We start from the raw sequence: 12662 nt of genomic DNA on the forward strand, positions 1-12662 counted from the left end.
ATTTTAATGCTATGAACATGTTCGGCGGTTCATTTAATCGATAATTTTAAGTACTTTGACAAATGTTAAATAAGTTTATGTTATAAAATGCATCATTTTCCGGTTATTTCAACTTGAATACTTGGATTTTTTTACTGGCCGAAAAAATATATATTCAATTACCTATAACTCACTTTTAATTAACACTAAAAGGTTTTTCTAGTAAAGGATTTATTTCATTTTTTATTAGCTTCAATTTTGGTAATACAGTAGAACGTCGATAATCCGGACGTCAAAAATCCGGACCGTCAATAATCCGGATTTGTATCTAGCAAAAATATCTGATTCTTTTAAAATAAATTAAGAACTTCGCTGCGAAAAACGAACCTCTACCGCAGTTCAAAAATGTTGTTCTGAAGCTATTTTCTTGTGGCATTTTTATAATCAAGTAAATTCAAATGGGAAATAAGCCACAATTTTACCTAAAAATGATTTTATTAACGTTTCGACGCCCAAGTCGGGTGTCGTTGTCAAAATATAAAATAATACTAAATAAACAAAAATGTTGTTGCTTAGTAAAAAATTCTTCTAATAATTTATTTAATCTGACTCATTTATATCGGCAATTCAGACACGTATTATACATTTTAAAGTAGACGACTTTAAAATGATATTGCCAATATAGATGAGTTGCGTTCCTGGGACGACTTTACTAAAAGATAGTTCATTCGATTACATGAAATCAATCCCAACTCAAGAATATCCGCCACAAAAAATCATAGCATGTGATCTGTCTTTAAAAAGACAACCAAATGCAACGGTGGCACTGAAATTCTCGCGTTAGAGATTCCATAGTAAATCACGAGGGAAAACCAGGAAAAACCTCGTGATACTATCCCGACATCGTAAGTATTTGGGTTTACATTTAGTTTACTCTCAAAACTAATACCAAATTCTGACTTGATATTTTAAATTTTAAATAATACTAAAATACTAAATGTACTAACTCGATATGTTACTGATTTACAAATTCCTCGGTAGAATGCAGTAGGATGTGGTTACCCATATTAAAGGAGGAAGTCAATAGAAAGAAAATACCACAATTAGTAAATCAGTAACATATCGAGTTAGTACATTTAGTATTTTAGTATTATTTAAAATTTAAAATATCAAGTCAGAATTTGGTATTAGTTTTGAGAGTAAACTAAATGTAAACCCAAATACTTACGATGTCGGGATAGTATCACGAGGTTTTTCCTGGTTTTCCCTCGTGATTTAATATGGAATCTCTAACGCGAGAATTTCAGTGCCACCGTTGCATTTGGTTGTCTTTTTAAAGACAGATCACATGCTATGATTTTTTGTGGCGGATATTCTTGAGTTGGGATTGATTTCATGTAATCGAATGAACTATCTTTTAGTAAAGTCGTCCCAGGAACGCAACTCATCAATATTGGCAATATCATTTTAAAGTCGTCTACTTTAAAATGTATAATACGTGTCTGAATTGCCGATATAAATGAGTCAGATTAAATAAATTATTAGAAGAATTTTTTACTAAGCAACAACATTTTTGTTTATTTAGTATTATTTTGTATTTTGACAACGACACCCGACTTGGGCGTCGAAACGTTAATAAAATCATTTTTAGGTAAAATTGTGGCTTATTTCCCATTTGAATTTACTTGATTATAGTTCAAAAATATTTTACACATTTTTTTAAAAGCCCAAATAGTGTCTGATGTTTTTACTGTACCCATGGTGCTATTATAAATTAATTACAATACAGTGTTTAAACAAGACACTTTACTGTACAAGAGAAAACATAAAATTTTAAGCGTTTGTTGTACTTTAAATGTGTATACTGGCCTTTTTGAGGTAATTTCGATAATCCGTATAATTTGATAATCTGGATGGGGTCCGGTCCCAATTAATCCGGATTATTGACGTTCTACTGTATTAAATTCTTTCAAAAACTTACAGTTTTTGAGTTATTGATGAAAAATCGGTTAAAAACATGCATTTTTCTCAAGAAAAATTAAAATCTTTGATCTTCAATAACTCAAAAAGTTTTGATTTATTTTAATAACTTTATATAACAAATTTTGCTTAGAATTTGTCCCTCTATCGAATTATGGGGTTATTTTCAATAAAATAATTTTAACCCCCGAGAAGGGGTCTCATCCACCCCCAGGATAAAAGCGCAAGTTGGCACCATGTCACCTGTGTTCCTTGAGATATCCTCTAACCACTCACCAATTTTCATGCAAATCTATGGAGGTTCAACGAAATCGGAGGTAATAGCTCATATCCACCTCCAGTGACTGCACTAAAAGTCCAAACTTGATTTTACAGGAGAGACCAAAATTTGGAAGTGGATAACTCCATTTGTATACAACTAAATATTATTTGCAGAAGTCCCTAAACAATTTAAAATCACGTTTTTGGTAATCAATTTGATTATTGATCAAACAATACGTTGTGTCATTTTAACCTGTACCCTGTAGGTAGTCACTCGTTTACAATGAAAAGAGTTTTTATTATATAAACATTAGAAAAGTTTTGTCCACTAACAAGAGCGGACTTGTGGGACTTGTCAGGATTCATATGGTTTTTAACATTAGTGGACTTATGCAGATTTTATTTTCACAATTTTATCAAAATCTAGTCAACTATATTAGAAGAAGACAGAGTTGTACATAGGTTTTTTATAATGCTAACAGATGCCATCAAAAATATAAAATGTACATATTTTTGTAATATTTTGTAGATACTTATGCATTTTTCATATTAGGTCAGTGATTCTCAACCTGTGGGGCGCGCCCCCTAGGGGGGCGCGCTTTTAGCAATGGGGGGGGGGGCGTGAAAATATAAAAAAAAACACTTAAAACATTGACTAATTTACTAAAATCAAAGCAAAACAAAATTCTGACAAACAAAAAATAAAATACCCATGAACAAGGAGCTATACATAGTTATGAGCACTGAACACTAAATCAACAAGTTTAATGTAAATTAATGACTTCCTTGGGCCTCTTTTACAGATCAAAGCTTATCGGAACAGGGTGTAATATTAGAAATAGACGCTCTCAGTTCTTTCTCTATATTTAGCTGCGATCTATATTTGGTCTTTAAAGCAGCTATCGCGGAAAATTATGTTTCGCAAAGGTAGGATGGTGAAAATGGTAATAGTATACGGAACGCTCTGGTTTCCATTGCAGAAAACTTATCATTTACCCCTGCCCAAAATTTAAAGAGGGATCTAATATTAAACTGTTTCTTGATTTCGGCATTTGCTGTAAAGTCTATGAAGGTTTCTTCTTCTGCAGTAGAGAGCTCTTCGGGTGTTATTTGAAACGGATTCCCGACCCACTCATAACTATTAGGTACTTATTTTTATTTTTTTTTTATTTTATTATTGTATTGTCGAACAAACCTCTTGCTATGGACTTATTGTATTCCAAGAAGTGGTCGTCGGCAAAAAAGTAACTTTTAAAATGTTTTGTCAGCATTGCTAAATGATTTTCAATGATTACAAAAACAACTTTCACGTATTGTGCTTCAACCTGGTAGTTTTAAAACGTTCATCCACATCAATTTCAACTTTCTACAGAAAGCGTTAACTTTATCATTCGTATCAAATATATTTGTATTGGCCCCTTGAAGTTGTAAGTTCAAAATATTTAGTTTCTCGAATATATCAACCAAGTAACTCAATTTCATCAAAAATAAACCATCGTGAAACATCTTGGCTTGCGGCCTCTTTTCATATTCTAGAAAAATGGCGATTTCATGTCTTAATTCAAAACACGTAAAAATTTCCCACGTAATAACCAGCTTGCCTCACAATAAAATAATAATGCTGAATGTACCGCATCCATGTCTTTGCAAAGTACAGAAAAGATTCTTGTTTTCAAAGGTCTCATTTTTATGTAGATAATTAACTATTGCTACAATCGTAGTTAGCACAATATTCAAGCCAGAGCTTCTTTGTTGATCATACAGTGTCTCTATTTTTGCTTCATTATATAATCATTTAACATAGCAAATAATGCAAGCGACTTTGCTATCAATTCTATTTGTTTGCAGAAAAGTAGTTCTACTACTGATCTGCCATCACAAAATCGAACGTAGGCAATAAAATGAGCATATTTATTGTTATTGTTGCCTCATCAAGCTGAATCGAAAACAGCTTTTCACGCAACTTCCTGATTAGCTGATCCTACATATTCAGCTATATCACTAATTCGGCGGGCAACAGTATCATTTGATATTTGAGTATAAACTCCAATTTTTTAGCAAAATTTTCCCCAAACACAGTTTCTACAATTTTGATTGCAGTTGGTAATATAAGATCTTCACCAATATTGTTAGGCTTTTTAGATCTGGCTATTTAATATCAGACTTTATAAGAGACAAGTAAAGCTATTTCATTCACAGTCAAAATATTTATTAAAACTAATTTTTGCTTTTCACGCCATTTAATTAATTTTAACTCGAAGAATTCTCGGGGTTTGTTAATGTACTCACTGTGAAGCGTTTCCCAATGTCTTTTTAGTTTATTAGGTTTCATGCTGCTCAAGGTATATTATGTATTATTGCATAGATATATTGCTATTGAACGAGGGGGGCGCGGTGAAAATAATTATGGAAAATTGGGGCGCAAATGGTAAAACGTTGAGAAACGCTGTATTAGGTTGACGATATAAATTTACAAACTGAGATAAATAATCAACTAGATAACTTAGGTATTAATTTATTTTAATTGTATTGTTGCACAAAACAATTATTAATGGTGCTACTATAGCTTGCGATCTACCGAGAGATTCGGTGTATAACCTGTATTATAGTTATAGTACAGTGCCGACAAAAAAATATTTAGAAAGTAAATTAAATTCAAAAATCAGAAGAATTATTATTTTTTTGTGGCTTTTGTGATATGATAAATTGATATGACAAAGTATTAGTTTGTAAAATTAAAATAATAATTCTTCTTATTTATGCGTTTGATTCACCTTGTAAAGATTTTTCTACCTGGGCGGCTTAACAACAACATACTATTTTCTCAGAAGGGTTTGCACACAATAATGAGAAGCAACAAACAAGCGGTTTGTTTGGTACCTTTCTTGCATGGTGCATGCAATTTTTTTATAACATAATTAGGCTGAATCGTTTTGCAAATAAGTAGGTCGTAGGTCACATATAATTTTTTTTTGTAAATATCATTTTTTTTTGTCCTCTTTCATTGTACATTTATTTGGATCCAAATGTTTATTACTTGTGAATAAAGAGTTTCCTTTCATTTCATTATATTCCCCAAATCCTTAAGGAATTTGCAGATTGCGATCGGTAGACTACACACTATAATAAATATGCACAGGTAGACCGCATTATCGGGGTAGACCGCATACTTTACAGGGTGTTTCAGTAATAATTGTCCATATAGTAACTGCAGAAACCTAAGTACAAAATACGAAGATTTAACCTAAAACTCTTAAATAAAATGTGGTTCCTTACTGAGTTACAGGGTATTTTATCTAAAAATTTAAAAATTATTTTTGCTCAGAATTTTAAAACTATTCGGCGTATCCTTTTCATACTTGGCAGGAAGTATAGGTACTGTACAAACTACTAAATAATGTTAAACAAACGTTTCTAGCTATTACCAGAGGCGTACGACGGAGGAAAGTGAATGGTTGACCCTTTCAAAATTCTACGCCACTGGCGGAATTGCTATTTTAGATCAATTATTGGATTCTCCAATACTTTCTATGAAAATAATATACTCTTCATTCGTAACGATAAAGTCATTAGTTTTCGAGATCTTTAAAGTTAAAAATGAAATGACACGGTTATTTTGATTAACGTATTGTGTCGCTTCATTTTTAATTTCAAATATCTCGAAAACTAAACATTTTATCGTTCCGAATGAAGAATATATCATTTACATAAAAAGTACTGGAAATAAAAAAATTACACTAAAATAGTAATTTCGTCAGTGGTGTAGAATTTGGGAAGGGTCAACCAGCCACTATCCCCTATCGTACGCCTCTGGTAGTAGCTACAAACGTTTTTTTATCTTAATTTAGTACGGTGTACAGTACCTACACTTTCTGCAAATTATAATCAGGATACGCCAAATAGTTTTAAAGTCTTCTTCTTCTTCTTCTTCTTCTTCTTCCTCTTTATAAGCAATTCTGCTTGTTCATTGGCGGATTGATACTTCTATATGGAAGGTTGTCACTCCATCTTTTGCGCGGTCGGCCGATACTTCTTCTACCGATTGGTGATTTATCTCTTGCTATTTTGACCACACGTGTCTCCCCCATTCTGGCTATGTGGTTGTTCCATTCTTTTTTTCTATTTAGTGTCCATTCGTTTATACACTGTACGTTACATTGTCTTCATTGTCTAGTGTTAAAGTACTGGGTACAAATAATTTTTAAATTTTAAAAAATCCACAAGGAAAAAGTTTTCCTGTAGTTGGCTGTATACCATGTGATACAAAAAACAGTAAAATCCTCTATAAAAGGTATATTTAAAAACCCTCAAAAGGGCCACATCAAATTCACATAACTAGTTTTCGACTGGTTTACCAGTCATCATCAGTGCTTACCTAAAAATGAATATAACCTGATAAAAAAGGCAAATATGTTGAAATTTTGACTAGGGTTAAAAAATATTAGGTTATACACACGTGCAATGTACATGCTAACCACCAAGATAGTATTATACAAAAATATGTGGGTCAAAGTCCAGTAAAAGTAGTCCGTCAAGGAAACATAGATATAAAATGCTACCTTAAGCCTGGATGTTTAAAATATTATCTATATAGGTAACATCTGAGATCTAGATATGACTTGTTCACATGTTGGAAGTGAGACGGCAAGTGAAAATGAAATGTTTGGGAATCTCGGAACGATGACAAGACAAACGACAGTTCCTCAGGTAGTTAAAAATAACCTGTCATATTTAAAATTAAGGTATGCAGATTGTTAAAATTATAAATGATGTAACAACACACTCCAATGTGAAAATTATCATTTAAAATTCATTAAACTAGTTGTTATAGTAAAACTATAACTCTAACTAGTTGTTAGATAATATTTTAAACATCCAGGCTTAAGGTAGCATTTAATCCCTATGTTTCCTTGACGGACTACATTTACTGGGCTTTGACCCACATATTTTTGTATAATACTATCTTGGTGGTTAGCATGTACATTGCACGTGAGTATAACCTAATATTTTTTAACCCTAGGCAAAATTTCAACATCTTTGCCTTTTTTATCAGGTTATATTCATTTTAGGTAAGCACTGATGATGACTGGTAAACTAGTCGAAAACTAGGCTATGTGAATCTGATGTGGCCCTTTTGAGGGTTTTCAAATATACCTTTTATACAGGATTTTACTGTTTTTTTTTTTAATTTTAATCATATGAATCATATCATAAATTATTAATCAAAATAACTGTGCCGTTTCATATTTAACTTCAAATATCTCGAAAACTAATAACTTTATCGTTACCACCGAAGAGTATATTATTTACGTAGAAAATATTGGAAAATCTAAAAAGGCCACTAAAATAGTAATTCCTCCAGTGGCGTAGAATTTGAGAAGGGTCAACCATTCACTATCCCCTGTCGTACGCCTCTGGTAGTAGCTAGAAACGTTTGTTTATTGTAATTTAGTAGGGTGTATAGTTGTCGCACTTTCTGACTAGTATGAAAAGGATACGTCGAATAGTTTTAAAATACTGGGTAAAAATAGTTTTTAAATTTTTAGATAAAACACCCTGTAACTCAGTAAGGGACCACATTTTATTTAAGTGTTTTAGGTTAAATCTTCGTATTTTGTGCTAAGGTTTCTCCAGTTACTATATGGACAATTATTAATGAAACACCCTGTTTAGCACCCAATTAATCTGAATATTCCATCAATAAATATATTTTTAGTTATAGCACAATGTATATAGATGTATCGATCCCAAAGTAAAGCATACTTTTCGTGCACAGGAACAATAGAGCAAAATACACCCTCGTATACATATAACCGACATAAAGCATAAATGATTTGTAGCTTCCCGAAAATTATTACAAATTTTTCTTTTTCATTTCGCCGCCCCATCGTTACATTTTGCATGACAAATGAGACGTTTCCACACGGTATTTCCAGTAAAAAAACGAGCAACGACAATACAACATAATTGCTTATATATCACTCACCTGAGAGCCCCATTGAAAAGACTGGCCATAAACAACCCCAGTATGCCAGGAAAATAACTGAATCGGTCTTCAACGAAAAATGGAAGGACCTCGTCATATTTGTCGATGTATCCAGATGAAAGGGGATCGCAGCTGGCGTAGACTGCGTAAACCACCATTCCCACTACCCAGGATAAACTGAATAATACGGTGATTACGGGAATGTTCCACATCATGGTCCTGAATTAGAGAAAAGCAAGCCATTAGATTCAATTTATTTTACATTGAGGCTGTGTAAATTATGCGGGAGGCACTAATAGGCGAGCGGCACACCCCTAATTTGAGGCTTAGAAATCGAAAAACCGACCATGATAGGTGAATGACAAATTTTGGAAATTCTTCATATGTTAGAGGTCGCTGAATCCGAATATGAAGTTTATTTTCATCTAGAATTGATGGAACATGTTCAAAAATCAAATTTTATGCAAAAATGCGAAAAATATTTTGCATTTTCCGAATATTTTGATGATTTTTCAACTTTACCTCGCTGTATCTTTGGTCGCTGTAAATATTTCATTTTAAAAATTTTACTCTGTCATCTACAAAGTATTTAGATAACAACGAGTTTTATCCAAAATGTTTACACAAATTAAAAGAGGAGTTGTTTATTTTTAAACTTTTTGTCGTCAGATTTCGTTAGTTTCATGTTTACTTAAAAAAGTTGAGTGACAAACTTTTTAGTTTATAATTTTAACCAACATAACAATAAAATATAATTTATGAAGAAGTTTTGTGGAAAATTTCAAGTCGAACTATGCATTAGGAAAACAGTTATGTGACTTTATAGACGAGTGGCACTCACCCAAAAAACGCTTATATCTCGAGATAATAACCATGGTGTGGTGAATGGCTAATTTTGGTCTTACTTAATATTTTTGATGGTGCTGAAAACGAAAATGAGGTCTATTTTGAATTTTAGCTAGGGGAACATTGTCAAAATCCGGATTTTACCTTAAAAATAAAAAAATAAATTACGTTTTTCTTAAAATTAAAAATTGCTCCATTTCTTTTTATATAAAACATTTTATTTTTTGTACCCTATATTTTAACACAAACTTGATTAAAAAGCTAAATTTCAAATTTTGTCACTCAACTTTTGCGATTAAACTTTGGGATTAAATTCAGGAATTTGCACCTTTTACTTTAAGCAATTCATAACTTTTATTATAATAAGACAAGATATAATAAAATAGGTACCATTGTCTTCAGCAAAGTAATAAATATATTATATGCTTTTTCTCATGAGGAACTTTCAGTGCGTCACAGTTTTTCGATTTCTTTCTAACGCGTTAAATTGCATGTGACAGAAAAAAACGCACGTCAGTGATTACATTTCGTCGGTGACATTTATAACATGTATTCTAGTTGTCAATAGATGGCGCTGTAATCGAAATAAAAATTATTTTCGAATTATATAATATATCTACGAATATAATCTGTACAATTTATAAGACTATACAAATCAAAGAAAATACCATTTTATAAATGCAATAAACAGAATTGATTTGTTTTTATGCCAAATTGCAAATAAAATTTGACAACTGTCAGATTTAACTAAAATGTCATGTCACTAAAATGTATATTATCACGGACTCACCTTTTTTTCTATCATTTGTGACGCACTGAAAAATGCTCATGAAAAGAAGCATACTATATAAATTTCAGAAAAAAAATATTAAAATGGAACAGAGTTGTAGCGAGTTAAACGCAAAAAAATGTGATTTCATCTATTTTTTATTTTTAGGGTAAATTGCGGTTTTGCCAATATTCCCCCACGTAGAATTCAAAATAAACCTAATTTTCGTTTTCAGCACCATCAAAAACATACAGTATGACCAAAATTAGCTATTTACCACACCATGATCATCACACCACACAGTATCTCGAGAAATAAGCATTTTTTGGGGTGTGCCGCTCGTCTATAAAGTCCCATACCTTTTGTTGTATTGCATATTTTCACTTAAAATTTTCCAGAAATCTTCTTTATGAATAATGTTTTATTGCTGTGTTGGTTAAAATTACAGACTAAAAAGTTTGTCACTAAACTTTTTTAAGTAAACATGAAACTAACGAAATCTGACGACAAAATGTTTAAATATTAACAACTCCTCTTTTAATTTATTTAAACATTTTGGACAAAGCTCGTTGTTATCTAAATACTTTGGAGATGACACAGTAAAATTTTCAAATAGAAATGTTTACAGCGACCAAAGATACAGCGAGGTAAATTTAAAAAATCATCAACATTTATTTTTCGCATTTTGCATAAAATTTGATTTTTCAACATGTTCCACCAATTCTAGATAAAAATAAACTTCATAATCAGATTCAGCGGCCTCGAAAACATAAAGAAAGACCAAAATTGGTCATTCACCTTACAGTTGATTTTCGTGGTCGGTATAACGTAATTTTAGGGGTTGCTGCCGCTCGCCTATTAGATTCAGTTTATATTACATTTGAGGCTGTGTAAATTATGCGGGAGGCCCTAATGTTAGAGGTGATGCACGCTCTTAATTTTAAGATTGTTTTTTTCACAACCTAGTTAAATAAATTAGTTTAATCAATTTTCATTTATTAAGTACAAAATAATTGTACTACTTTTCAAAATTGACGCACCACCTAAATACACCATAAGTTTGAAACTATTTTTCTTCTAAACCGTTGATTGAATTTCGATTTTCTTCTCACATTTTTCTACTGGAAAGGTATTACTGTATTAATGTTTTCTGATAAATATCAAACGTTTTACAAATATAGTAACCCGGTCTATATAGACATTTCAAATAACAAAAATTGCCGGAGAGCCAATTTTTGGTGGAGAGCTAGGGTATACCATAACAAATAAAGTTTAAAAAGTCCCCATCGATCCCATTTGTGCGTCAAAAGTTATTCGGGCTCAAAGGTCAAAATTTGAGATTTTTTGGATTTTTTTCGAAAACGGTAAGTTTTATCAAAAAAAAACTTAAACCAAAGTTGTAGATCTTAAAATTCTCTACAAAAATAGTCCTTACTACTTTTTTCCTAAGAGTTGCCATTCCTGAGATATCGCGATTCAAAGAGTCACATTATACATGATATGCACACGTTTCCACATCACCTGTGAGGTAGTGTACTCGGCGCGTTTTTTTTTTAACTTGGTTTCCCCTGTAGGCCTACTCCACTAACTGTTTTGACAATTTTAGGATAATTTAAGGAAACAATACGGGTCAAGTTCTAGATATTACCTTATTATTGATATTGATTATTGATATTGCTATTGATTATTAGGTTAACTATTGTTTTGATTTCTTTAGATATTTTAATCAGATTCATATTCTTGAAAGTCTACTTCAACAGTCAAGTCTTCTTCGATTTCATCTTCTTCCTCTTCCTCTTGCTGGATGTTCAAAAATTGTTCAAATGTGACTGAGTCATTGGCCTCTTCATCAAAATCACAGGAGTCTTCCTCTGTTGTACTAAACTGGACATTTGAGCAAGACTGACCTTGGCGGTTGGTACACATTAGAGAACACAGCAACCCTACTTTTTTACATCCACATTTGGCACTACAACCTTTTTTGCATTTGCAAAAAATAGTGTTAAGGAGTTTTTCTGGAGCAGGTGGGAGTAAGGTTTTAATCGGTTCCAGAGTATTATCTATTAATTTCCAACCCCAGTCTTCTGGATTCAGTTGATTGCCTAGCCATGTTTGAACTTGATAATATACTCGATACAAATGTTGAAAAGCAGATGCTGATGTTGGAAGAAGACATGATAGTTGTACTTGTTTCTTGTTTCGCGTATTTTTTACAAGTAAGTATCGGTATTTATCAAGACAAATAATTTTTTTGGAGCTCCATAAACCGCAAGAAGAAAGCGAATTCCTTCCGTAATTATTGTTTGCGGTGTAGAATCAAGTTCTGTAAAAACTTTACAGCAGTCAGTCAAATCTTTTTTTTTTCGAATAATTTAAGTACTGACGTTTTGCCCCTTCTGTACATTGCAGACGTAGTGTCGCAGCCGGTTATCGCATGTAAAAATAAAATGTACTTTTGGCATTTGGGATAAGCCGATAAACTATTCGAAGAATATATCTCTGTTCGTTGTTGAGCCCTTCCAGGTTTCAGAAAATAAATAACTTTATCTACGGGAGTCCTTGCAGTAATCAGTACCAACAAATCAACATCTTCACCAACTACAATTGTTGTGTTTGTTGCCTTAAATTTTTCAATTGCTGTCTCAAGAACAGCCTTCAAAACATCATCAGAACGATCTTTAGCTCATTTCCACAGGGATTCTTTGAATTTTAGTGTAGTCACGTTACGAATTATTTTTCGAAGATGCTGTGCTTTCTTTATCTCAGATTCTTCATTGGCTTCATTGCCACAAAATAAACAGTATTTTTTAAAACAAAAATGTGATTTACTTACTCGCGTTC

At 32.1% G+C, this 12662-nt stretch overlaps 1 protein-coding gene across 4 annotated transcripts in view; it reads right to left on the minus strand.

The window, feature by feature from the left end:
- The window catches only part of LOC114328180 (sodium-coupled monocarboxylate transporter 1), a 542514-nt gene that overhangs the window by 74773 nt on the left and 455079 nt on the right, over window positions 1–12662 (minus strand). For all 4 annotated transcript variants that reach the window (XM_028276963.2, XM_028276962.2, XM_028276964.2 and 1 more), the window contains one exon: window positions 8207–8425. In XM_028276963.2, coding sequence (XP_028132764.1) covers window positions 8207–8425 — 219 coding nt within the window. The remainder of the gene's footprint in view (window positions 1–8206; window positions 8426–12662) is intronic.

This window comes from Diabrotica virgifera, chromosome 6 (assembly GCF_917563875.1).
Source record: "Diabrotica virgifera virgifera chromosome 6, PGI_DIABVI_V3a".
NCBI lineage: Eukaryota > Metazoa > Arthropoda > Insecta > Coleoptera > Chrysomelidae > Diabrotica > Diabrotica virgifera.